Raw genomic sequence first — 27,353 nt, forward strand, 5'->3', positions numbered from 1 at the left:
ATAAAAGCACCTTCCAGGCCTCTCTCTGGCTCTTGATTCCTCTGTGCTTTCTTGTAGTTACCTGTGTCTCAAACACTATTATTTAATTATTATTTTTAATTCAGTCTTGTGACTAGTTGACTTGCTCACATTCTGCCTTGAATTTAAACTTTTGTCAGTTTATTGATGCGGGTCACAGCAGAGTTTGAGTTGTGTAGCTGTAGATACCCATGCTGTGCATAATCCTACCATCAAGTGGTAGGCTCAGATGTGTGCAAGTTGTTTTTATTGGAAGAAAGTCTTTTGAGTTACAAGGTACTGCGGCGACTCCTCTTGCTGGTAATGCACATGGACATCAACTCCATTATTAGATTGTTTTCTTCCGCCGTCTTGTTCGGGTGTGTATTCCCGTGCTCCCGTTCAACACAGTTGTAGTGCACTGTTCTCAATCTACACTGGCCCTGCCTCAGTCGGTATTGTTATCGATTGTGTCCTTATTTCCTTTCCTTTCTAATGAACGAATCCTGAATCGATCTGGTGCTTTTCATCGACCTCAGGGCCTCGTGGGCTTTTGCCCTTTGGGGCCTTCTTTGGTCTTTAGGCATATCTCCCCACCATGCTCACATGGTTATGGAACGGAAGCCTTTCCGCGGCTGTCCTCTGTGTCACGCAGGATACCCTTGGACCGATCTCCACCAGGTCTGCAATCCGTCTCTCTCCTCTGAGCACAACAAGGCTGATTGTGATGCTTGCAGCTCCTTTCTGTCAAAGGGAACTCTTTGTGACTGTCAGGCTGGACAACTCCAAATGTCACGTTGAAGCAGAAAAGACACAACGGACCTTTTCGGAACTCAAGACATCCAGGGGGAATACCATGCGCAAGCGTCTGCTGCGTCTAAAGGTACCTTCCTTCCCGAACCAACCCCCCTCCCCCCCGATGACGGATCAAAAATGGAAGCTCTCCCACCACCGCAGCCAGCTGTGAGTACTGTACCCCCCACTTCGCCACCGACCCCACGCAGAGCAAACCTCTGCTAAGGGTTTAACAGTTACTCTGGAGCGCCAGAGACATGTCTGCAGTTGTTGGTCAGTGCTGACCTTGGCCTGAAGACAGTCTAACTCCCAGCCCTGGCTTGGCGCCGAAGAAACCATTGCGGCCGGGTACTTCGGCATAGGCAGCTTCCGCCTCAGATTCGAGCTGACAACTTTGTATTTGAAATAAAAAATGCTGTCAGAGCCCAGAAGATAGACCTCTACATCGGAGCTCAGCAACAAGGTTGGCCATGTATCGGGGTCCGTCACACCGATTCTTCATAGACTACAAGAAGAAATAGACACCTGTCAAACACTTAATGATCCATCTACATCCAAGAGGGTGGGTAAGTATCTGACCTGTAATTGCAGCTCAACCATCTAAAGGGCAGTTGTCCTTTAAAGAAGCCCTGTACGTTGTGCCTTCACCAAATCAGCTAAAGAAAATGGACAAGGCTACAAACCCTTTACATTTCACTACTCCACCACCCCTACCTCTACCACAACACTCCTCCTCATCTCCTGGTTCTCTAGCTGATCCTATATCATACATGCATCAAGGGTCACCTCAGTCAGATACAGGGGGACCAGACAATAGGGATACCTTTGACATCCCACCACAGGATGATCTCTAGGATACCTATGATACTGAACCACCAGTTGATACAGATTCTGACCTATGCCCTGCAAAACCCTCTCCTCCCGATGACACAACTTCCTACCACAACCTCATTGGTAGGGCTGCCAACTTCCATAAAGTGGATCTACATACTTTGCTATTGGAGGAAGATTTCCTTTTTTGAGACCCTTTCTTTCAAACAAAGGTCGGCTCAGTACCTCCCCATACTTAGACAGTGGCCCGTCACACCCCAGACATTTTCCACAACCCTGTTTGAACTTGGTTTATTAAACCAATGGTGGACAAGAAATATAAGACCTCCCCCAGCAAACCCACATTACATCAGGGGTCAGCTTCCACCTGAGTCTAGTGGTAGCTACTGCACTAAAAACGGCCAACACTCAAACCACTTCACCAGACAAAGAGAGTAAGAAAATAGATGCTGCAGGCTAAAGGGTAGCTGCAAAATTGACAAATCATTGGGGGATTGCCAAGTCCATTGGTCTACTTTCCAGATATGGCCAAGCCCATAGGGAAGAAATGGAGGAGCTCGTTCAATAGCTCCCAGATGAACATAAAAAGAGAGGCTGAGATTGTCTCGGAAGGGAAGCAGACCTCAAACACCACCACACGTTGTGCAACAGATGCTGCAAATACTGCCGTTGGGGGGTGGGGGCTGAGGTCTGTTAACTAGTGCCCTTTTACGTTGGAATTCCTGTTTAAAACCGAAAGTCCAGCAAAATCTCCTTAATCTACCTTAAAATGGAGAAACATATTTTTGGCCCAAAGGCTGATACTTTATTTGAAAAAATTAAAAAGCACAATGAAACGGCAAAAGCAATGGGTGCCCTAAAACCCCTTTCCATCGCGGGTCCTTTTGCCGCTTATTATACCTTGGAGGTCCCAAAATCCCCCTCCGTCTGAACCTCCACATTATACCAGTGGCCACAAGCCCAAAGCACCTCTCCCAGGCTTCTCTTCGAGGCTCCTACAGAGGAAACCATTTAAAGGGCAGAGGTATAGGCGGATCCTCCAAAGAATCTGCCACCACCAATAAGCCCCGATTTGCCTCTCATTCTCCTCGATGCTATAACACCATTCGGGGTAGTCTCCAAGGGTTGTTTCACACTTGGCAGATAGTCCCCTCCTACAAGTGGGTGTTGAATATTATCCAACATGGTTATTGTCTGGAGCTCATTTCCACACCTCCCAATGTTCCACCTTAAAAACACAACTCTTCCAACAACACCAGAGGTTACTCAGGGATGAAGTCCAAGCGCTCCTGCAAAGGGCAGCCATAGAACACACCCCTAGCCATCAACAGAATGCAGTTGTTTACTCACTATACTTACTTGTACTAAAAGAGCACTTTGACATGGTCACTCTTCAGGATGTCATCCTGCTACTACAACATGGCGATTTCATAACCACGCTCTACATCAAGGACGCCTATTTCCACATTCCAATCCATCTGGCACATTGCAGGTACCTCAGATTTGTATTAAGCGGACAGCATTGCCAATTAAAGGTGTTCTTTCTCGGAGTCAGTACCTCACCTAGGGTCCTCACCAAGTGCCTTGCGTTGGTGGCTGCTCGCCTAAACAAAACAGGGCATCCACATCTTTCCCTATCTGGACGATTGGCTCATCAAGAGTACCACTCCTCTACAATGTCACCAACATACGCAAGTCACCATCAACCTACTTCACGAACTAGGCTTTACCATCAACGCTTTAAAATACCATCTCCAACCCCTTCAGATTTAACCTCCTGTAAGGGCAATACTCAATTCAGAGATGGGCATAGCCTACCTAAATACCACCAGGATACAATCCTTTCCTGCACTCACTCCTCTGTTTCAACCAAATCAACAAGTTAGTCAGGATAGTTGTGCGCCTCCTAGGTAAAATTGCCTCATGCATCACAGTAGTACCTCATGCCAGGTTACAAGTGTCCATTACATATGTGCATAGCGCACCTATGGTCTCAAGGGGAGGGTCGCAATATCTAATATTAGTCGGCCTTCAAACGTGCCACTGTCTTCGAAGGTGGAACACCAACAACTTCTTAAAACGGTTGCCATTCCTAGAACCAGTTCCACTGAGCACCATATCAGCTGACAACTCCCTCTCGGTATGGGAAGCGCATTCACAAAATTTTACAGTCTAAGTTCAGTGGAATCACATTCAACTACTAATCCACATAAAATCAACTACTAATCCACATAAATCACCTAGAACTACTAGCAGTTCATTGGCAAGGTAGTCCTCATCCAGACGGACAACATCACAGCCATGTATTACCTTCAGAAACAAGGGGGCACCTGATAACCTCAGCTCTCTAACGTAGCCCAAAACATTTAGAAAATAGCTCTTCATCACAAGATCCACCTCTTGGTGGAGTACTTGCTGGGAGTGGACAACCGCTTTGCACACCTTCTCAGCAGGCTGCGGCAACAAGTCCATGAGTGGGAGCTCGACCCACAAGTTCTACACCACTACTTTACGTGTTTTGGACTACCAGACTCAGCAGAAAGCACTAAATGCCAAAATTTCACCTTCAAGTTCCCTGTGAAAGGGCAATGCATTATGGATGAGCTGGTCAGGGATATTTGCTTACACTTTTCATCTTCTTTCCCCCCTATTTCAGTTTGTGGTTCGAAAACTTAGTTAAACCTCTCTCACACTCATACTAGTGGCACCCACATGAGCACGACAGCCATGGTTCACTACCCTGCCACGAACTCGCAGTGGACCCACTAGAGACACTCCCTAGCAGACAGGACCTTCTCACCCAGAACCATGGAGAAATCCGGCACATGGATCCCAGGTCTCTCAACCTTGCGATCTGGCTCTTGGGGTCCTAGAGTTTGGATACCATAATCTCCCACCAGAATGCATAAACATTTTCAAGGAGGCGCGCCTGCCTGCTCCTTGTGTCATGCCAGTTACGCTGCTAAATGGAAAAAAATGTGTTCATTACTGTCATTCAAAACATATTGACCCCTTAGCAGCCAAAATATGAAACCTGGTCTGCTATCTTTCACTTACAAACTTCTGGTTTAGCTTTCGCATCCCAAAGACTACACCTTGCGGCTGTAGCTGCTAATCCCCACAACAGGCAATGCATTTCCCTATTCTGAATTCCTCTCATTAAAGCCTTCATGGCAGGTCATATAAGAGGTTTTTTTCCCTCTGTCCCATCAGCCCCAGAGTCTTAACATTGTATTAACAAGATTATTGGGCCCTCCACTCCTGCCCTCTCCATTTTCCATCCTGGAAGGTAACTTTTTTTTTAGTAGCCATCTCTTCCCTTAAACGTTTAAGTGAGCTTCAGGCATTGACCTTGGAGGAGAGGATGTGGCCTAATGACTAGAGCAGCCAAGGGGACCGGGCTCGAGTCTTTGCTGGGACGCTCAACATCCTGTGATTCTGGTCAAATCAGTTAATCTCCCCGTGTGTAATAAAATTAATGTGTCCGTCTGTAACACAACTGGTGCTCATGTAAAGTGCTCTGGTACCTTCTGGTCGAGTTTGCACTATATAAATCTCTCCCCTCCCCCTTCCCTCCCAAAAGAACCTTCTTACAAATACATAAACATAGGGTTGTACTCCACACCAACCCTAAGTTCCTCCCAAAGGTGGTTTCACATTTTGACCTTAATCTATTGAACTTCCTGAATTTTTCCCTCTATTCGACTGAGTTGAGGAACATGCCCGCCATACATTAGATGTTAATCTAGCCCTCGTACTATATTGACATAACTACATCTTTTTTTTTTTTTAAAACACAACCGCTTGTTGTTGGTTTCTCTGAAACCCCATACAGGGAAAGCCATTTCTAAATCGGGCATCGTTAGCTGGATTTTCAAGTGCATCCAGACATGCTATGCCAAAGCTAAAAGGACCTTGAATATCCCTCCTAGATCTCATTCCACTCTATGGCCTTTCTTGGAAATATCCCTATTGCTGATATTTGTAAGGCAGCTGCATGGTCCACACCACATACTTTTGCAAAACATTGTGTGGATGTAGTGTTGGACAGGCAGTCCTACGTCCACTTGTCCAAACCACTGCAACTTCCACAGGCTAGCCACTGTTGTTTTGGGAGGACTGCTTTACCGTCAATGCAAAGCATGTGTATCTAGAGCTACACATGCCTTGAATGGAAAACTTTACTTATCCAGTAAGCATCTGTTCGTGGCATGTAGTGCTGTAGAATAACATTGGCCCACCCAGCTCTCCGGGTGCCTCTGATAGTTGAAGTCAATTTAATATTTCTTACTTTCTCTTTGCGTGGACATATCTTTATACTACGCTTCGCTTAACACTATATCCTCACCCACCATATGGAAAACAATCTAACATTGGAGTTGTAATGCCCATTACCAGCAAGAGAAGTCATAATACCTTGTGACTCAAAAGATTTTCTTTGAAGAAAACATCCTTGCCCAACACTAAATGTCAGGATTATGCACAGAATGTGAATCTAAAGCACTACATGCCACAAACAGGTGCTTACAGAGGAAGCAACATTTTCCTTTCCCCTGTATAAGCTCATTTCTGTCATGAGCTTGCCCTGTTAAGAGTTAACTTTTCCTTGAGCATCAACAAATTATTACATATCTCGATCATAGAGGAATGTTGTATACCTACCCACATCTTTTTAACCATACCATTGCTTAAGGATTGTTTATGGGTTTAGAGAATGCGAACCTGATGGGAAGGTCTTCCCGTCCTTGAAATACAATCCTCTCAAAATTAATGGTCTCTCTAATTCAACTAAGGTCCGTCTTCCAGCACCTATCCTGGAAGGTATCATTCCTCCTAGACATAATTTCAGCAAGCCCGGTTTGCTGGAATCCAGCCCTGTGATCTTGAGAACTCCCTGATATTTCATCCCTAAGAGAATATTTAGTTATCAATTAAATCAAGTGATATCTCCTCTCAATGTACTCCTCAAATCCCTCGGATTCATCTTAGAGATCACATTTGTGCTTTAGAAATCAAAAGCGGTCCTGAATACCCACTTTACTAAACCAGCTATGTGGAAAAAATAAACCGCTTTAACTGCGGTGCTTTATTGTCTTAGCCTTCTCTAAATAATATAAGATTAAATAGTTGATAGTTTGCTACATACTATCTTTGACAGTTACGACTGCTCGCATTCGGACTCTAGGATTAGTACTCAAGTATGTTAAGTCTGTTTCCAAACTCCTTTTGGCTAGTATTGGCTTTCCTACAATAGCAATTTACCTTTATTCTAGTAATATAACAATTTTCCCTTCTCCTTGCAAAGTAGATGAGGTTCTGTTCTGGTTCCCAGTCTGCCCTGAGTTATCTTATTTTCATTCTACTTTTCTTTCATGGGTATCCTCGTTTAATTCATAAACATCCACTTTCTACCACAATGAGCCATGTAAGTAGCTTGGGTTCATGATTACGATTATTTTTCTGACTTGCCCCTCAATATGAACTGCTGCAGTTGGCACTGTAATGCACTTTGAGACTTTAGAGTAACTTGGCTGCTTTAAAAAGACAATGTGAAGTTTTCCTTGATGACAAGGCCTCTAAAATTTTGTGACCTGGTTGAACCAAATTTATTTGCCTAGGTTGACTATATTGTGTAGCAGAAAAAGTTGAAGGTCACCCTTTGGATCGTCAGTACCCTAAATTCTGAGGTTGTGCTGTTACATTTCCATATCTGGGTATGTCCCCCTTGCCCACCAATAAAAAGGGTATTGCATTCAGTGTTTGTGAAAATGCTGGCATTCAGTATGAGCGTACAGAGCCTACTGGTTGTTACAACATAACAATTTGTACAAAAACAAGTATCGTTGTTGAAGAAAAAGGTGCTTATTTATTTTCCGTTTGATATTTCATGGTGTATAGTTTATCCAGAAGTAAAGCCAAAATGTGTTTTTCGCCATAGTGGCATGCAGGCCTGGGACTTTTTCAAGGCTGCAGTAGGTATACATCACATGGCATTTTTTAGGGAAGCTACATAGTTGACATACTTTACTTATGGCAGGGGCCTATACCTTGCATTAAGAGAGTCCTTCAGTTGATGGACATCAACAAATGGAAAATCAGGATAACTTCGAACTTCCCCAAAAACAGATGGATTTCCTAGACCTCACTATCTACATGAAGGCGAATCAAATACTAAATGTCCTAGAAAGAAACAGCTGCCTGCACAACACTAATGGCAACCACTTGCCACCATCCAACCACCATACAAGATATCCCTCAAGGAGAATCTGCGGTCAAAAAGTAATTGCAGTGAATGATCTAAACTTGATCAAACATCCAATAAAATGCCTATAAAACCCTACAAGGACCTCTTAATTGACTATGGTAAATAGGACAATCAAAGGGCACGCCAGTAAAATGCGTAACCAACTTCAACAGTGTATATCATCGCATAAAGAGTCCTACAAAATATTAGACACTCATAACCAACCACCCCTCATAACAAAAAAGAAAAATGCTACCTAACCCGTCGCATGGGTTTTCGAAGAGGTACCAACCTGAAAGAAATCCTTTGTAGATCGGAGTATGTGGAAAAAAGAACCATCCCTACAAATTTCTGGACTGGATTCTACACTGTATAATTTCTCGATGTGCGAATTAGGACTGAGCAAAACTAAATACTTCACAAGCCATACAAGAGTATCAGTGAATATCAAGCAATGTATGAATTGCAGTAGTATCTATGTGATCAAAATATCCAGTGCTCTTACAACAAAACCTACATGGGGGCACAGTAAGACACTTAAAAATTGGAATACAGAAACTGTATCCGGGAACACATAACTGACTTTGGGCCTTATTATGACTTTGGAGGTGCCGCAGCGGGCCGCCACGCTAGCCCCCACTTCCACAACACCAAAGTCATATTGAGATGGCCTGCCGAAATTCAACTGGAATCCATGTCGGGCGGTTCTGTAGTGGCTGGCTCACAGCGGTGCAATGCTAATGCTCATACGTGATCCATAGCAAGGCATCTCAGTGGAAATACTGCAGAGCATGGACTGTCAAGCCAATGCCCTGCAGGAACTGGTGGTGCATGCATACAAGGGGGCTCAACATGCGCCCCCCTGCATGCATCCCCTGGCGCAGACGCAAGAGGGGGCCCTGTAGGGCCCCCTTTGTTTCCTCGCCGCCACACTTTTTATGGTGGGCTCACCGCCATGAAAATTGTGGCGGTGAGGAAACTCATAATGTGCTTGACGGTGATGCAGTGGCACCCCCAGCATATTGGGGGCTTCAGACCGCTGCAAGACTGCCAGGTATCACGGATCCCTGGGGGCAGCAGCGGTGCCAAGGCGGTCTGACTGCCCTACTTGTAATAGGGCAGTCTAAACACCAGTGCAGAAGTAGCTGTACCTTCACTGTGGGTTTGGCAGTCGATCGGACCGCCCAACTCATATTAAGTCCCCAAGTATTGCCCTTCACAAAGCATTTCTTACAGCACCATGTACCGATTTGAGCATTCACCTTCATTAGATTAGAACACATTTCCCAAAATTCCTGCGTTGGCAACAAGACATTGAGAATCAGTAAACTCCTACATTATTTAGCTTAAGTATTTTAGGATGAAATATTCCAGCTTTACACATGCTTGTTTTGCCATCAGCAGTTGGCAGTAGCTGACCTGCATAGCCTCCGAATTTCATGTTTGGATAACTGTGATTCACTGCACTTCCTGTGCCTCCATCATGATGAGTTCCCCTCCGAGCCCCGTTGCTTGCATGCAGATTAAGGATGTACTATTCCTTAGAGATGTTACTTCTTAGTCCAGGGAGGACCTGGCCTGGCAGTTCGGGCTGGACTATTCCCTCAAGGAACAGGGTCAAGACTGATTTGAATATGGCTGGGCTCAAACTGGAATGGCATGGTGAGCAAAAACACGATGGATTTAGGCACAGATCTCTGTACTTGGGTGAATGTATGACATTGTTCTGCATTCTGTCCATCAATTGTTTTTTTGCACTTCTTTCTGCATTTGTTTTGCAGCGCGCACTACAGAAACAATTTATTTTGTATTCATGTATCTTTCAAGGCCAGCAATGTGTTGACTGACTGTGCCATAAGATGAGATAAATGAACACCTACATGTTTATAGGTGCAGACTTCAAATCCTCTTCTAAATTTGTCCTGGTAAGCATCACCTCATTAAGCATCACCTCATTACCAACCTGACCTTCAGGAATTACTGCAAGCTCATAGTTGAAAGGTGAAAGACCAATTTGCGCACTGTATGAGGAGAATTGCATACTTAAAACAAGGTAAGAGAGGGGCCCTGTATTCTCAAAAAGGAAATAGAGCTCCGACAAACTGTGAAGTAAAAAATGTTTTCCTTTTCGAATCCAATGTTTGCTAATTCATTCACACATGTTATTGGTAACAACTACCAAGGTCAAGTATTCACAAAATCACTCATTCTATTGGAACACTTAAATGCAAGGCAACGTCAATTTATAAAGAATCAATTAAATGGTTTATTTGATTCACAAAGTTTCTTTAACCACAATCAGATCATAAAAAATGCATTAGTTTTTAAATAAAACGAAGACACATTAAAAACAAGTTAGATAAAAAATACTGAATAAAACAAAAGCACAAATCAAGGAGATTTTGAAAAAAGACAGTCAATTTGTCATAAGCCAGTTAATTCGGAAACCTTATGGGCAACAATTGAATAAGGGTTAACTTCCTCATTTGACACAGGTATTGTATGCCCCCTTCCAAATTTAACACAACGGAATTGCATCGACGCGTTTCGGAGGTTATTCGAAGTTTGTGACCTCCTTCTTCAGGACTATTAGAAATGGAATCTCCTTATCCATGAACGTTTGCCTAAGGCACAAATGAAAAACAATATTTACTATCAATGTACATGATGTTTTCTTTCCCCCTTTTTTTGTTTAAAAAAACAGGAGTCTAAAACATATATATCATGTCTCACGTTTATGCGACAACTACAGTTTTCTAACTATTCATTCTTTCGTACAAACAAGAAATGTACCCTCATGGATATATAACCATAATCATATTATCTAAATTCTCTGGTTTTATAAAGCAACGTAGCCCGCATCAAGAGTGTTTCCATTTAATCACTTGATCCATTACTCATCATTCATACTTTAACTCCACACTAGTAGGAAGACTTAGTGATGAAATCTCATTAGGTTTTTGAGAAACTCACCTGTGCGACCAGCGCACTAGGCTTGCTAATTGGTTTTGCTGCGCTCCTGCGGGAATGGTTTTTTCGATTAAGCACTTCCCTGGGCTGTCAAAGGAATAATAAAACACTTATTGTATCTCGTTCAATGAGTTTTGAACATACTCTATCTCTTCTTTTCCTGTAGATTTGAAGCTCCCAAATGGAGCTTCAAAATGGAGGGTTCTAACTTTGACTCCCCTCTTCATCTGTCTACACAGTTAGTATCAAAATTCTTAAAGATACCTTTCAAAGTTCTTCGTGGGTGTGGGCAAAGGACATCTTGTTTACTTTCCTCACTGCGTGCTTCTTTGTAGGTCGCTTTGTTCCTACAAACGAGGGAACTACATTTAGTTTCGCTAGGGTTGTGTATGACAAAGCCTATTGGTTAATCGAAGTCGTGTACCCATTATTAATTGCGTCTATTCTGTATTAATATAATAAATTTGATTTATAGCTCACCTTATGTTAAACAATTCTGAGCTGTTAAGGATTCTTTTACTGCTCCGGGTACAATCAATTCGTGGCTGTGTATAGAAACGAGTGTATGAAAAAAATGTACACACGTGTGTCTTAACTATCACGTTTTTAGCAAAATAGACCTCAACTGTTTTTTAACCAAGCGAAAGAACATGGTAAAGGATATATATACTTCGTGGCATAGTCACGTAGTAACCGCCTGAACAAAAATCTCAATTGGCTGATTAGCGTTTATTTTGAGTGTAACATGCCGGCCAGGTCTTACGTTATGAATCCACGAAGTTTTTTTTAAACGAGAGTTAGTTTAACTAATGGCAACGTATCTCTAGTGCCTAATCGTTAGAGTGGATAGTTTCGGCATGCGGTTCCCCGATCAGTCTCGAACGTACCTGTTGAAGTCCGACGATCTACGTTCCCGGGCAGCTACTTCCGCGTCTTCCGATCGCGGCAAACATCAAAGATGGACTATGCGGCTGGGACTGCCTATTTATTCAACGTCAGAGATAGACGTCATAATAGGGGGCCGGCGAACAGTACTCGGCTAGTTCTTTTTTTTGGTTTTTTTGTTGGGTATAAATCTTTATCAAAAAGCCTTATTAGACTATGCTGGACAACGGCGCGTACTCGCTGGAAATCTTGTTCTATATATTTTATAAATTACCTGCAGACTGGATGCAGAACAACTTTGCCCAGCTCCTTCTCCCAAGCAAGTGGAGAGAAATCTGGGAGTAAAAATAGATCAAACGTTAATCATGTGAGATCAAGTTAATGCTTCATATGGCATCTGTTTTGCCACAATGATGCTGTAAAAAAAAAAAAAAAGGTTTTCCCCGGCTCCCACCCACCTCTACGAAAACCCTGGTCCAGGCTCCTATAGTCAGTTGCCTGGATCACTGGAACACACTGCTGCTAGCAGCGGGCAACACCTTGTTGGCCAAACTACAACTTGTACAGAACACTTGCTCAGCTATTCTGCAATCTACCAGCCCAGTCGCCCTCTGCTCCCATACTAAAAAAGATTTCATTAGTTGCCCATGTTAAAGCTGGCAATTTTTAAGCTCTGCTGCATAACGCACAAGGCTTTATACCGGACCCAACCTGCTCTTCTGCATATTTGTACTTGTCCCAACTTCCTGAATTTTAAAATGTTAAAAGCATGGTTGTTTAAATCTTGCCTGATCAGCATAATGCTGAGATAGACGACTCGCTCCTGGAGGAGTGTTATATCAAGTTTTCATGGCCATAGTTGTGCGGTAATAATTGCATATCCTAAATGATAATCCTTTCTTTGGTAACAAGATTAGGTTTTGTTATGTTAATTGGTTTCTATATGTAATCGGAAGCAAAAATGCTGATTCGAATTAGCAAAGTTCTTTGGGGTGGCACATTTAGGATGCACTTTAATGAGCATAATTTCTTGGTTGCCTGATCTGTCTTTTTTGTTTAATTTCTCTAGGGTGGATTGCAAGAAGTTGCAGAGCAGCTGGAACTCGAACGGATAGGACCGCAACATCAAGCAGGATCAGATTCGCTACTGACTGGAATGGCCTTTTTCAAAATGAGAGAAGTATATGCATTTTATTTCCCTACTCTATTTAAGGAATGGATATACACCATGTATATTAAACCATACTTGTAAAGGTTCTATAAAGCTTATGTCCACAACAAGTTTGAGAGTTTCTATGACGTAGAACTCAACTTGGATTTTATTGAAGCCTTTCCCCCGATGTGGGATAGTTCACATCACATTCTAGGCATTTCAGATAATTCAATTATCATGGTATTTATGTGGAATTGGGCTAGTGCAGGAAATATAACCCCTGGATTGTTTTGCATTCAACCTATTTCGAGATGGGTGCATTGTATGCTGTGGCCTTAAAGGAATTTAAAGTTTGCCATTTTGGTAGTTTTACTTCTGTTTTCAATAGCACAATAGGCAGTCTGAACCCTGCAACCTCTACTTTTAGACTTTAGCATGTTGTGTTTCTATGTGATGTGGTCTTTCCTGCTTGTCTGTCTCCAGAAAGAAGGTTGGAGTCAGAAAAGTATGGTAGGCCTTAGATTGGATGAAAGCTGCGTAATGTTGGGACCTCATACAACAGGTTAAGTAGCTTTCCGTTTAGCTTATAGTTGCTATTGATGCCGCTGTTTCTTTGAGCTTTCATCCAATCTAAGGCCTACCATTTCTGATCATGTTGAATGACCGCATCAGTCAGTGGATTTCTTTTTAAATGAGTCCTCTGCATGATAGGATGCAGTTGTTTAAGATCAGTATTTACCGCCTCATGAACCTGATAACTTTTACTGACAGTTGGATGGGGCAAGTGATAGCGCTTTTGGAGACAACAAAGTTTAAATTGACTTGAAAGTCTTGGAAAAATGTGCCTACTCTGTTTTGTACAGAAAAGTTATTCCAACATCATTCTTTCAAATCTACTCATATGAGTCAGAATACATGGTATATTCAGTCTTCCATGACTGAGTGAGTAGTATGCCGGTGAAGGCCGCTTTGTAGTCCTTGTGTAGTGCATTGTATTCCTGATGCAAGTATAAATCCAGTATTATCTCCTCATTCTCTTCATGCACTGGATACAATGTTCAGAGTGCTGATCTGGGTGCTTTGCTTTTCAGTGTAAATTTTTTAAAAAAAACAATTGACACTCCTGTACGCCCTTTAAGTATTGATACTGCAGGTTTATTTCCAAGAAAAACGCATGGTGTTATGGTGCCCATCAGACTGCATATTTCTGGTCATCCGGACTCCTACTTGCACAAATCCCACGCGACGGAAACCAGATCCTCCTCCTCACTTGATGAATTCCACAAGAAGCTGAAAACCTGGCTTTTTGAGTAGTCCCATTAGGCCTTAGGTGTGGCTATACTCCCACTGCTCAGCACCAATATACCTTCCCAGTTCATAGTCCGCTCTACAGATCTGCATAACCAAACATAACATCCCTATCCTCCGACTGCCGCTGCACCAAGAGATTCTAGAGTCAGAATGTAAGTAATACAAGACGAAGATATGCAAGCCCCATGACTTCAATAGGTAAGTACATTGTGAGCTTATTAGATAGAAAAAGAAATGGTAGAGCTTAACACATAATATAGGATATAACCGATATCTGTAATTTGGTGATGCTTCTAAAGCCGTCACTTTGAAGGAGATTACCTTTACTAATAGTGTCAGTTTGTGTAGGCTATTCAGGTTTGCATCGTATATCTTGCTAACACAGTAGTGACTTGTACTAACTTGTAAGTCCTCCCAAAGCAGATAGTAGCAAGGTTGCACACAAAAATATATATTTCCCTTTTTACTGACCTTTTATATGGTTCAGTAACAAATTTGTCTGTATTTTTCATTTTGAGGCTGTGTGACTACTTTAGCTTTTTCTCCAACCTTATGTAATAAACAATAGAACTAAAAAATATTTGGCTATGTCTACAAACATAAAGGCTGTTTGAGTCACCTTTCTCCCTTTGAAGTTGTTCTGTTCAAGTGTCATTCACATTTTGGTTCTGCCTGCCATAGCATACTGCGTAGGGAAGTGGATCAGCTCACTTAAATCATTGGCTTTCTTGAATGGTGAATAATGGCATTTTGCCTAATCATATGTGCACATCCACCTAAAAAGTAAATTTAGGTGACAGATGATGGGCCAATATTTTCCTTTGGCAGTGCTATTTTCTTTTTATTTTCCTTTTTGTCCTTGTATATTTAAACTGTCTCCCAGGAGTTGGAGCCATCAGATGACCCCCAAGAAACTCCACTTGGGGTTGGATCGTGGTGAGCAAAAGTTGAACAATTGAAAGGGCATGCTATAGGAGTATCCAGGGTCAGAGATGTGTGGGAGCATGACCACATGAAATGTTTCTCGGCCTGGCCAAATAATTCAATATGCTTGAGTTCCAAATTTTTAGATCTTGCCAACTGAGACCAGCATTAGAGGGGCATCAAATCTAATGAGGAGACCTCCCGGAATATAGCCTGCCAGAAGTGAGACTGACAATCTGCCCGCTAGGGAGGAAGACCACTTCACAGGTCTTTGCAGCCCTAATGTGCAATGCCCTACATAGGTTAATGGAGGAGAGGCTCTGATTGGTGTGAGGCAAAGTTATCAGCTATGGAATTAGCAGTCTTAACAGTTAATCCATTTCAAGTACATGCACAGAGTGTACTTCAACCCTGCGTTTCTGTGGAAAAGTCCCCTCTTTGCAATGTTTGTGATGTCAAACTCTTGAGAGGTCACATAACCTAGGAGTGTAGGGTGATCTGAGTCTTCTGTTCCCCAAAAAATTACTGAGTGCCTCCTACATCTTAATAATTTGTCCCCCAGCCTATGGGTGTCAATACCAAACATTGGAAGTCTGCCTCTGCCCCCGCCCCCTCACAAGATAGCTATAAATGGGCCTTGTATAAATTATGTTTGTAGCATGTGTTGCTATAGATACACCCGCTCTGCATACTCTTTCCATCTAGCTTTGGGCTCTGACTGTTGTTTTTTTCTTTTTTTTTCTTACAAGAGGTCTTTTGAGTCACAAGGTACAGGAGAATCTGAAGCTAAATATGGGGTCTCTGTCATGGAATGAGTTATCAAATTTCACTTCTGAGGTTGGGGAAGCAAGGTTTCCCTGCCAGAGACCATCCAGCTACCATGTATGGGAATGTGCATGGACATAGACTCTATTGTTGGATTGTTTTTTTTCTGCCGTCTGCTCCAGACGTTTTTTGACGGGGCTCCATGTTCAAAATGAACAGCACAGTTCTTCAGGCCTTCTCTTTGCATCTTTTTGACCCTGGATTGCATCACAAACGACTTCGACAACAATCAGTCCAATTTACATCACTAATCATGGTACTAGAAGGCTATAATCCTCCGTACCCAACAGTTAGAGCCCCAGGCCCTTTTCTGTGCTTTTGCTCCGTCCCATGAACCTTCTTGTCCACAGTGCCACTCCAAATACTGTTGGACTAATCACCATCAAGTCTGCAACTTGGGGGAGGAGCCTAGCGTGCAACCAAGATGGCCGCGTAGGCTTACGGCTCTCGAGGGCCTCCTCAACCTCCCACGTCTATCCTGACTAAATCCTGGTTAATTTGACGGGCTTTTGCTGATGAACTTGCGCTGAGGTGCCACCCGTTTTCCAAATTCAGATCGGACGCCTGGAACCGGAATGGTTGCGCTCCGAAGTTTGCGGCCTGCTCTTGCCTTGGTCCCGATCTCGAGTTGGTGAGGTGCCCGGGTACGAAGTGAACAACAGCGGCAGGCTGGGCTTGACCTGCCACGTACCCCGCACTTTCACTTTCGTTTTCAAGTTTGTTTTCTGATATCGGCTGAGGGACTTTGGTGTTTCAGAGGAGCGCGGATGGCGGAGTGTCTGGCCTGACTTTCGGACTATAAACGGGCTTCCTGTCTGCGACTGCTGTGTTCAATCGAATTAGCTACCTGGTCCTTGTTCCTGGTGCAGAGGGTGCCAATCGTGGTGGCCTCCGGACGATGGCGGCGAGACTAGACGGAGACAAGTCGAAACCCAAGTCAACCCGGAGGGGAGCCTATACTCAGGTCAACAACGTGGATCGTTTTGCGCAGACAAAGGGATCCCCTAGTGGCTCGCATAAATCGCCTGAGAGGTCCAAAGAGGTCTCGGGCCCATCGTCAGAATTGACCTTGCAGGACGTTATGGGCGCCATTGAAGAGATGAAGACTGCTGTGGGTCAGCGGTTTGATACCCTGGCTCATAAATTGGACGCGGTCCTGATCGATGTGAATTTGGTCAGGGCAGACCTGTCCAAAACTAACGAGCGGGTCGACTCCTTGGCTCAAGCTGCGTCGAGCCTAACTGTGGACGTGGCTGCCCTACAGACGGAGGTCCGTAGGTTGCGGCTAGCCAGTGACCTGACGGACCGTCGACTTGAGGACTCCGAAAGCAGGGCTAGACGGAACAATGTCCGTATCATTGGAGTGCCGGAAAGATCGGAGGACTCTGCTGCTGATCTTTTTGTGGAGGATCTGGTGATCAATCGTCTCGCGCCCAAGGGACTGAGCAAGTTCTTCGCGGTGGAGCGGGCCCACAGGATTCCGGGTGGTGCGCCCAAAGTGGGTGCTCCCCCGCGGCCTATAATCGCCCGACTCTTTAACTTTCGGGACAGGGATGCTATCCTTCAGGCGTCGAGGGTGGCCGGGCCGCTGAAGTTTGAGAACTCTAACATCAGCTTTTACCCGGACTTCACGCAGGCGGTCCAGAAACAACGGCTGGGATTTTTGGGCGTCAAACGGCGCTTGAGGGACATGGAGCTGAAATATGCGATGTTATTCCCGGCTCGGCTGCGGGTTGAGTTCCGGGGTCACTCACACTTCTTCGACCAACCGGAGGCGGTTGGAGACTGGTTGGATGCCCTGCCTCGGGGACAGGACCGGGACGGTCGGATGGCGCAGAGGGTTTGGTGCAGCAGGACTAGAACTTGGTTCCTGGTGATGGACTAGACTGGTGACATTTTGTACCTTGGCTCAACTGGACTCTAGTTTGGCACAATATGCCCTTCAGATGCTTGGTGGTTGTGGGGAGCTTATTGGGACCCTTTCCTCCTTCTGGGGTTCTTTTGGTGGTATATGTTAGGGCGACAGGCACACTGCGAGTTGGAGGGGCTGTTTGGGCTCAAGCAGGGGTGCAGGGAGGGGGGAGTTGTGGTTGGGGGATTGTGGGGGAGGGGGGGTGTTGAGGACTGTTTGTTTGTTTCGCAAGGCAATGTGAAGTTATCTGCTGACTTGTCCGGGTTGTGCTTTCCGGGATGTGGGTATCATGCACGGGAGTGGGGTGGGGGGTAGGGGATTGAGAATCCTTTCGTGGAATGTGAATGGATTGGGGGACAGGCGCGGGGTGGTGTTGCAGTTTTTGAAACGGATTTCGCCCGACATTGTTTTCCTGCAGGAGACACATTTGATTGGGAACTCCTTCCATGCCCTAAATAGGAGGGGCTATCGCCTTGCCGCTCACTCTGGTTTCACTTCTGGCTCGAGGGGAGTGGGCATTTTGGTTAGGGCCTCTCTCCCACTGGAGGTGGACGAGGTGCTTCACGATGATAGGGGGCGCTATGTGGCACTGGTGGGGAGATGGGAGGGTAGGACTGTTTCGCTCGTTGCTGTTTATGTGCCTCCGGGGTTACAGACGGCTACATTTGCTGATTTGGGGCGTCTGGTCCTGGGACTCCCTGGGGGGGTTCTGGTGTTGGGGGGTGACTTTAACGCTGTTGTATCCGGGTTGGAGGACTGTCGCCCCCCCCCAGGGATCTCCCTAGGGCTCAGGCCTGGTTGGGTGGGTTTCTGGACACTTTGGGGCTTGTAGATTGCTGGAGATTGATGCACCCGGGACAGGCGCAATATACCTTTCACTCGGGGGCCCATGGGAGTCTCTCGAGACTTGATTACATGCTTATGCCGGCGATCCAAGCTGGGATGATTGGAGAGGTGCGTCATTTGGCCCGAGGTATTTCTGACCATTCCCCTGTATGGTTGCAACTGAAGGTTGTCCCTGAGGCAGAGGGGAGAGTAGCGCCCATTAACCCCTGGTATTTACGTAACCCTAAGATCCGCGCGGAGATGGTCAAGTCCACCGATCACTACTTCAATGATAATGTGGGGTCGGTGTCGTCCGCTGTCTCCCTATGGGAGGGTTATAAAGTGGTGGTCAGGGGGCAGGCCTTGTCACTTATCTCCCATGCTAAGAGGTGCGGGAGAGCAGAGGTGGTTCGCCTGGATTCTGAAATAGCTGAAATGGAGGATGACTTGGCGCGGAGTGTTACTGATGAGAAATTGCACGTTCTCAGCCTCAAACAATCAGATTATAGAGCGTTCGTCACGGATGCCGCTAAAGGGATGAGTAGAGAGCAGCAAGGACGACTGTATGATGTGGGGGATAAGGCCGGAAAGTTGATTGCTTGGTTGGATAAGAAGGAGAGAGCGAGCAGGGTGGTGCCCGTGGTGGAGAGAATGGATGGAGTGCGTGTGACTGACCCTGTGGAGATTGTTGACTGCTTCGCGAATTATTTCCGCGGGGTATACTCTCCGGTGTCTGTGCGTTCGGAGGAGGATTCTCATCTGTTGCTTAGAGACATCGCACTGCCAACCCTATCGGAGGCTGATGCAATATTGATGGAGGCGAAGTTGTCGTCAGATGAGATCGCTTTGGCCGCTCGATCGCGTCTGGTAAGGCTGTGGGTCCTAATGGTCTTCCCATTGAACTATATAAGTTGCGTCCTGATAAGATAGCGCCGTATCTTCGGGACATGTTTTTCGCGGCACGTGTGGCGGGCTTCCTTCCCCCTGACCAACGTCTCGCCACCATAGTTGTGATACACAAAGAGGGGAAGCCGCGAGATCGCTGCGCCTCCTATAGGCCCATTTCGCTGTTGAACGCAGAACCCAAAATTCTGGCTAAGGTATTGGCTAATCGGCTGGTTCGGGTCGTGGGCGACCTGATTCATCAGGATCAGTCCGGTTTTATACCCCATCGGAATACCGCCCTGAATTTGAGGCGGTTGCACGGCGTGCTTGCTAGAGCGGAGTTTATACGTGAGCCGGCCATCTTGACATCTTTAGATGCTACTATGGCGTTCGACACTTTGGAGTGGCTGTATATTTGGGCCGTGTTGGCGAAATTCGGGTTCGGCCCTGAGTTTATTGGTTGGGTAAAATTACTGTATGCTGATCCATTGGGTCAGGTTGTGGTGAATGGTAGGGTGTCGGCTCCCTTCGCACTGGGGAGAGGTACGCGGCAGGGTTGTCCGTTATCACCCCATCTTTTTGCACTTTCTTTGGAGCCTCTCGCCGCCTGGTTGCGTTGGGAGCCGTCTCTGCGGGGCATTAGATGGACGCCGGAGTTTGAGGACCGTGTCTCCCTTTACGCGGATGACATCCTTCTGTATCTTACCTCTCCCCGACAGTCGCTAATTGTATTGGTGGATGTATTGACTTCCTTTGGTCGCAACTCTGGCCTGGTTATCAACTGGGCCAAGTCATGTGTTTACGTCCTGTCGGGCGAGGCCCCCCTCCTGCCGCGGGATTGCCCTATCCAGATTGCTACACTGGGGTTCAAATATTTGGGAATCTTTATCTCTGGATCCCGCGGTCTGCTATGAGCGAAACCTTCTCCCTCCCCTCCAGCGATTGAAGGCCGACGTCGCGAGGTGGCGACAACTTCCGCTCTCGCCGCTCGGACGGGCGGCATTGTTTAAAATGATGTCGCTACCTCGCTTCTTGTACGCTTTGCAAAACACTCTAGATGTCGTGCCAGCCCGTTATTTTCGTGAGGTGGAGGGTCTTCAGCGCCAACTGTTTTGGGACGGGCGGCCGCGGATCGCTCTCGCCAAGTTGACGCTCCCTTGGTACGATGGGGGGGTCGCCCTCCCCGATATTAAAAGATACTATTGGGCGTCTCAGTTGGCGGCGGTGAACCACGGGATATACGGTCCTGCCTTAAATCCGGCCTTCGAGATGGATAAATTACTGCTCCCGGGTGGGGATTATAATAGGGCGCTGTATTCGGTGACCCCGGATGCGCGGTTGACAGGACCCACGCAGGTCGCGGTACATGTGTGGCATGCGGCGAGTGCTGCGATGGGGTGGAGGGACCGCTTGACTCGGGCGACGCCGTTGTATGCCTCTGGGCGGCTGGGTTGTTTGTGGAAAACTAAAGGCTTTGAGAAATGGGATATGATTGGTATATGTAAGGTGGGTGATCTTTGGGCAAAGGGGTCTTTCAAAACGTTTGAAATGCTTAAAACCGAATACAAATTAAATGATAGAGAGTACTTCTGGTATGCACAAGTCTACCATGCGCTGTGTTCCGTCTTCCCGGACGTTGCTGCTATCCCCGAATATTCCCCGCTGGAGGATAGAGTGTTGGATGGCTATGTGCCTGACAGCACTATCTCTCTGATCTACAAAAAACTTATTAATGATCGCGCGGACTTGCTGATCCGTCTCCAGGAGGCATGGACGGGCGACGGCTTGGAACTAGACGATGAGGACTGGGTATCGGCGGTGGCCTCCCCGAAAGAGGTGGCTATCCCGGCCCGCTTACGATTTGTACAGCTGAAGATCCTCCATAGAGTGTATGTCATGGGGCCCGGTTTGCTACGTATGGGTTACTCTAGGGATGGAATGTGTAAGCGTGGATGTGGCCTGTCGGGCACCTTTCTTCATATCCTATGGGAATGTTTGGAGGTTGTGCAATTTTGGAACGGTATCCACGCCGTAATGGAGGAGGTCACGCACGTTGCTCTGTTGCCAGAGGCTAGGAGGTGTTTGTTGAATGTCTGGGAACCGAATGACTATAATGTGGCACAGACGCAGTGGGTGACTCTGGGGTACATGGTGGCTAAGCGTAACATAGCACAGCTGTGGGGCTCCCCGAGGCCGCCCACGATTGCGGTATGGAAGGAGAATATGGACTGGTGTACGTTTAGGGAAAAGACGGTGTATGTGGCGAGAGGCAAGCCTGGGAAGTGGACGAAGGTATGGGGTCCATGGAATTTATATCGTGGACATATCTGCACCCCGCCTCTGCCGTTAGAGGTCGATATTGCTTTGTCCCCCTAGCCACGCATTCTGCGGGATTGTGTGCCATGTTTTGTCTTTCCGTTGTCCCCCCCACTACCACTTCCTGTCAAGAACTGCTTCGGACACTGTACGTTGTCCCCCGTCCTGGGAAGCGCACGCTGCTATTTTGGACTCTCATTGCCTTGAGTGTGTTTTGTATTTAATAGAAAATGAAACAGTTTTTTCCGATTGCTCTTGGCCTATGGCCACGGCCTGTTGCATGTGCTCGCGAACTGCCGGGAGCTTCGCTTCTGGTTCATTTGAATGTGTTGCGTTGCATTGCGGGCCCTCGGGCTCTGTAGCGGCCGGCCTTGGTGGTTGTAGGCCCTTGTATGTATTTTATTGTGTAATAAAGGTTTCTTTAAAAAAAAATAAAGTCTGCAACTTCTTTCTCTCCCTGGAACACGACATAACCACATGTTCGGCCTGCCTTCGTTTTCAGTCCAAAAAGACCCTTCGGCACCAAATGGAGCACAGGTGGGCCCATAAGATGCAGCACCAGGAACAAGACAGCCCTGTTATTTTCGGGTGGGTTGGACATCAAGGCACAGCAGGCGGAGCAGCTTCGGCCATTGGAACCAGCAATTACGCAGTTGTCTCCGAACATCTAGGCAGAATTCTCCTCTCAGTCTGACAAAGAACAGCAGGAATAGCTTGGAGTCGTCCACACTACATCCAAGTGATCCACTGTGAGTACCGTGTCTTCTGCGGGTCACCTCGACCCAGCTCAACCGCCTCGAGCAGAGGGTGACTACTCTCTCCCTCCCCGTAAAGGTGAGACGGCATTCGACACATTGGGATGGGGGTGTTTGGCTATGGTACTAGCACGGTATGGCATTGGCCCCACGTTTTTTTAAATGGATTAGATTACCTTCACCTGTGGTGCGTCATATAGTAAAGACAGGTCGCTTTATTTCAGACCTGTTCTGCATCAGGCGCAGCACCAGACAGTCGTGCCCCCCTATCACCCATTATCTTTGCCCGTGCAGTGAACTGGGTGCATTTAAGTGCATAACCAATGGCATGTTATCTCATTATATGCAGACGACGCTCTTGTTTATGTCCAAGGACAGCGAGCAGTACTAGCTGACCTGATGGCTCTACTGGAATCCTTTGGGCGTGCTTCTAGCCTCAAAGTTAAGTAGGAGAAGTCCCTTTTGTTCCTGATGATCCCTCAACCATTAGAACAATGGGCGCCTCCCACCTGGACATATGACTCCTTTAAATACCTATGGGTTCAAATATACTATACCACTCACAAGTGGATGTAATAGGAGGCAACTTTGGAAAGGCAACTACTAGGGCTCGCTCCTCCATGACATTCTGGATGGAGCTACACCTCTCTTTCTCTCTGTCTCTCTTTCTCTCTGTCTCTCTGTCTCTCTGTCTCTCTGTCTCTCTGTCTCTCTCTCTCTCTGTCTCTCTGTCTCTCTGTCTCTCTGTCTCTCTCTCTTTCTCTTTCTCTCTCTCTCTCTCTTTCTCTCTCTCTTTCTCTCTCTCTCTTTCTCTCTCTCTTTCTCTCTCTCTTTCTCTCTCTCTTTCTCTCTCTCTTTCTCTCTCTCTTTCTCTCTCTCTTTCTCTCTCTCTTTCTCTCTCTTTCTCTCTCTTTCTCTCTCTTTCTCTTTCTCTGTCTCTGTCTTTCTCTCTCTTTCTCTTTTCTCTCTCTCTCTCTCTGTTTCTCTCTCTCTTTCTTTCTCTCTTTTTCTCTCTCTCTCTCTCTTTTTCTCTCTCTCTCTCTCTCTCTCTTCCTCTTCCTCTCTCTCTCCGCATAGCCACATCCACAATGCTGCTACTCCCACGCCCATTATACTACTTTGAGGCCCCATTGCCGAGCAAAATGTTCAGAGATCTGAAATCAATCCTAACATCCTTAATTTGGGGCAAGTCTAGAGCCCGAGTAGCCCTCACAAAACTCTACGCCCCAATTACAGATGGGGGATTGGGGCGCCTAACTATGAGAGATACTATGCGGCTGCACAACTGCAATGGCCGATGAGGTGGTGGCGAATCACAATGTTTCTGAACTGGTGCAATGGGCACCACATAATACTCCTACAACAGTCCTGGAGTGGCTGAACAGATTAAACACGGCTATCCCGAAGCACCCTGACAACATATTAATGTCTCCCGCCAGAGTCCTCTAGGAGAACCCGAGCGGTGTTTTAGTGAAACCGACAGAGGTGATTGACTCTGTAGACAGTTGAGTGGGAATTTACATAACGATGTCTAGAGCCTTCTGACCAACAACATTGATTACATATACCCTTGGTCAAGCATAGAGGCCTAAGTACCTTTTATATATTTTATTTTTTATGCACCTCCATTAGCAGAGTGACTAAATTATACAGGTCCTGACGAATGGCCAGAACTTAATTGTCGATAAGGCAGAAACATGTTGACCGACTAATAGGGTGTATATATTTAACCCTATTTATTCACTTGCTTTTTAACCACTACCACAGATGGAAGGAAGAATAAAGTTGTTGCTCCTATGTAGGTCGTTTTTAAATCACTCTTCACTCTTCTTTTTGCACTCTGCCCCGCCTTACCATTCTGAGTTGGTAGATCCAACACGTGCTTTGCACTCCTGCTCCTTCCCCCTTGGGTAAAGTTGTAGCCCACACGGGGTACCTTGCGGTCCACGTGTGTTAGAGGAACCCAATGATGAAGCATGTCACCCTCGGGTGAGTGAGGGTTTTCGTCCACAACCTTGTTGTGCCCTGTGTCCTCTTACTCTACCTTTTCTCCCTTCTGCTACCCTATATATCGTGTGAGTTACATTAATTCAGTAGTACTATAGGATTAGAACTCTACATTGTAGCATAGTCCTACTCTAGACCCCCCTATGTGTGATACAACCATATTAATGTCCACAGCACCCAGCTGTTGAACCCGATATGTACGAACTACGCACTCCCCTCAAACCTACCAATAGGGGTAATTCCCAACTCAAAAGTAGGAATCCACTGCCTGGAAATGGAGGAAGGGCTCTCTGATGGACTTGGGACTTGGGGGGGACCTATTTGCCAAATCTACAGTTTGTGGTGAATTTGCAACACTTGTAGACGACTACGGAATATCCCCTGGATCATTCCTACTATGCGCATCACTAATACAACAGTTGTTCCAGATGTGGGTTGCCGGGCAGGATGAACCAAAAACCTCTGACATACTCCAAATGCTACTAACACACTACAGAGGTAGAAGAGCAATGACCATGCTATACAGTTCACACAATTCAGATACCGCGACCCTCATGGCCCCACTAAGGGACTACTGGGATACTGCACTCGAAACCACACTAACAGATAAATAATGGGCACAGCCCTGTCCCACCCAAAAATATCAATTAATGCACACAATTGAACTACCTCCATCATACCTACTTAACCCTACACAGACTAGCGAGGATGTATGAGGGTTCCTACGACCTTTGCCTGGACTGCCATAGTTTCGAAACTACGTTCCTTCACATGGTGTGGGACTGCCTGAGCATAAGAACATATTGGAATGAGGTGGCAGCCACTTTATCTGAAGCCACCAAGACTTTAGTGACAGCATAGGCGCTGCACTTGTTTGGAATAACCAAACGCACAACCGGGCGGAAACATCAACACATTTTTGTATCTGGCACTTGGCTTGGCCAAACGCAGACTTGCCATGTCATGGAAGTAAAGCCTATTCCCCCTCACATTCATATGGCTCACAGATCTTAAAGCACTGATTGCAGAGCACGCACAGCTACAGGACACTACACACACATGCCCTGCAAACACTTATTCTCTTAACATATGTAGAATCGAAACTCCACCAAAATTGATCGAAACGACACTCCCATGTAGAATTGATATCCATTGTGATGCTCCGCTACAGACTTTTCCACTAGATGGATCCTAGCCGGGGCTGTCACGCTTGGACGCTCTGTCATTCCAGCCTCACAGACCCTCTTCCACGCTCAGCAACAGACGAAACAAGTTACGTAAATGGCACTCCTTCACTGATAAAGCTAAGCTACCATTCAGTCTCTCTTTTCACATAGACGCTAATGTCTCTGTCGGGAAATCCATCACACATCAAACCACCACGAATCATGGATGTAATAGTAACTTGCAACAAGGGTTGGTTCAGCAAATTCATAAAGCATACATCATTAATAATCAAGTTTGATTTTAGTTTGTAATGCTTGCATTTTTTAACAGTGGTACAACAGAATGATAAAATGATGTTAATAACTGCATATATACTATGGATGTGTAATATTCCAATTCTGTGCTAAATGCATTACCTTTATACGTGTAAACCCTCAACTGCCCTGATGTCCATGAACGTTAAAATAAAAATCAGTAAAAATTATTTTAAAAAGTGTGCTAAAGAAAATGACTGGTGTTTGGTTAGAGCAACAGAACATTTGTTGATCTCAAATTTCTATATAAAATTCTCAAGAAAGTCTGATTAGAGAAAACTAACAGTAGGAGTAGCTGTAGTATTATATGTTTGAAGTATGAAAGTTCAATCTGCTTTCGAGGCATTTGAGGCTGGGCAAATGCAGACTTTGTTGCAGCTAATAAAGGCCTTAAACATGGCTGTGATAATGTTAACAGCACTCCTAAGACTATTCATTCTAGTTCTCCTTTCGACCTATGCCTGCCTTTCAGAATGCAAAGCTCCTCTTCGATCCTTGCTCTAGCTCCCTGCCAAACTCTCTATTCCTCTCCCTCCTCGTGACTGGTTTTCTTGGTGCGCCCATAAAAGTAGCATCTTTCTTGTTTAAGAAAGAAAGCGGGCCCTGCTCCCCCACGCCCCCAATGTTGGGTTTTCAGCCAATCAACAGTACTCAAACTGCCCTAGTGACGGACCTTGACATCATGTTAAATGGTAGCGTGTCCTAGCTTTTTTTGTTTTTTAATCTTCTGCAGTATTTGGCAGTTACCATTCCAGAGTTATCACTATAATTAGATCCTCTTATTTGGACTGGTTCTAGCCTTTTCTGTCCGGTAGGAGACAGCCAGCCTGTCTGCCTCCTCCCTTTTCTGTCTGCTTTCCTCATCCTGAGGTTGAGTGTCTCACCTTGTTGGCGCATCATCAGATTCACTCTTTTTAATGTATACGTTGTCCTTTCACTGCCATGGTATGATTTTATAATTTAACACTTATTAACTCAACTAAGTCCAGTTCCTGCTTTTTCTAAACAACTGATAGACAATAGAGTGAGAATTGGCAATGTCAATAGCTCTCTCTTTTGGTACCTCTTTGCTTTGTCAAAGCTTTTTGGTGATGCTGCACAGCTCTGACAAAAGGCATGCTCTTAATACACTACATAAATGTAACTATGATGTAGGAAAAGCTTTGCAACAACCTCTGAAGAAACCAGTCCCAAAGCTAATCTAGAAATGCTGGCCAAGAAGATGAAGTGGTAAGAA

General features: G+C 45.6%; 1 protein-coding gene across 4 annotated transcripts in view; it reads left to right on the plus strand.

Annotated features, from left to right (window-relative positions):
- Window positions 1–27,353, plus strand: part of CNOT7 (CCR4-NOT transcription complex subunit 7) — a 232,883-nt gene that overhangs the window by 175,108 nt on the left and 30,422 nt on the right. For all 4 annotated transcript variants that reach the window (XM_085642014.1, XM_085642015.1, XM_085642016.1 and 1 more), the window contains exon 6: window positions 12,792–12,902. In XM_085642014.1, the coding sequence (XP_085498140.1) occupies window positions 12,792–12,902 (111 nt within the window). The remainder of the gene's footprint in view (window positions 1–12,791; window positions 12,903–27,353) is intronic.

The sequence above is a fragment of the Triturus cristatus genome, chromosome 2_2 (assembly GCF_964204655.1).
Source record: "Triturus cristatus chromosome 2_2, aTriCri1.1, whole genome shotgun sequence".
Lineage (NCBI taxonomy): Eukaryota > Metazoa > Chordata > Amphibia > Caudata > Salamandridae > Triturus > Triturus cristatus.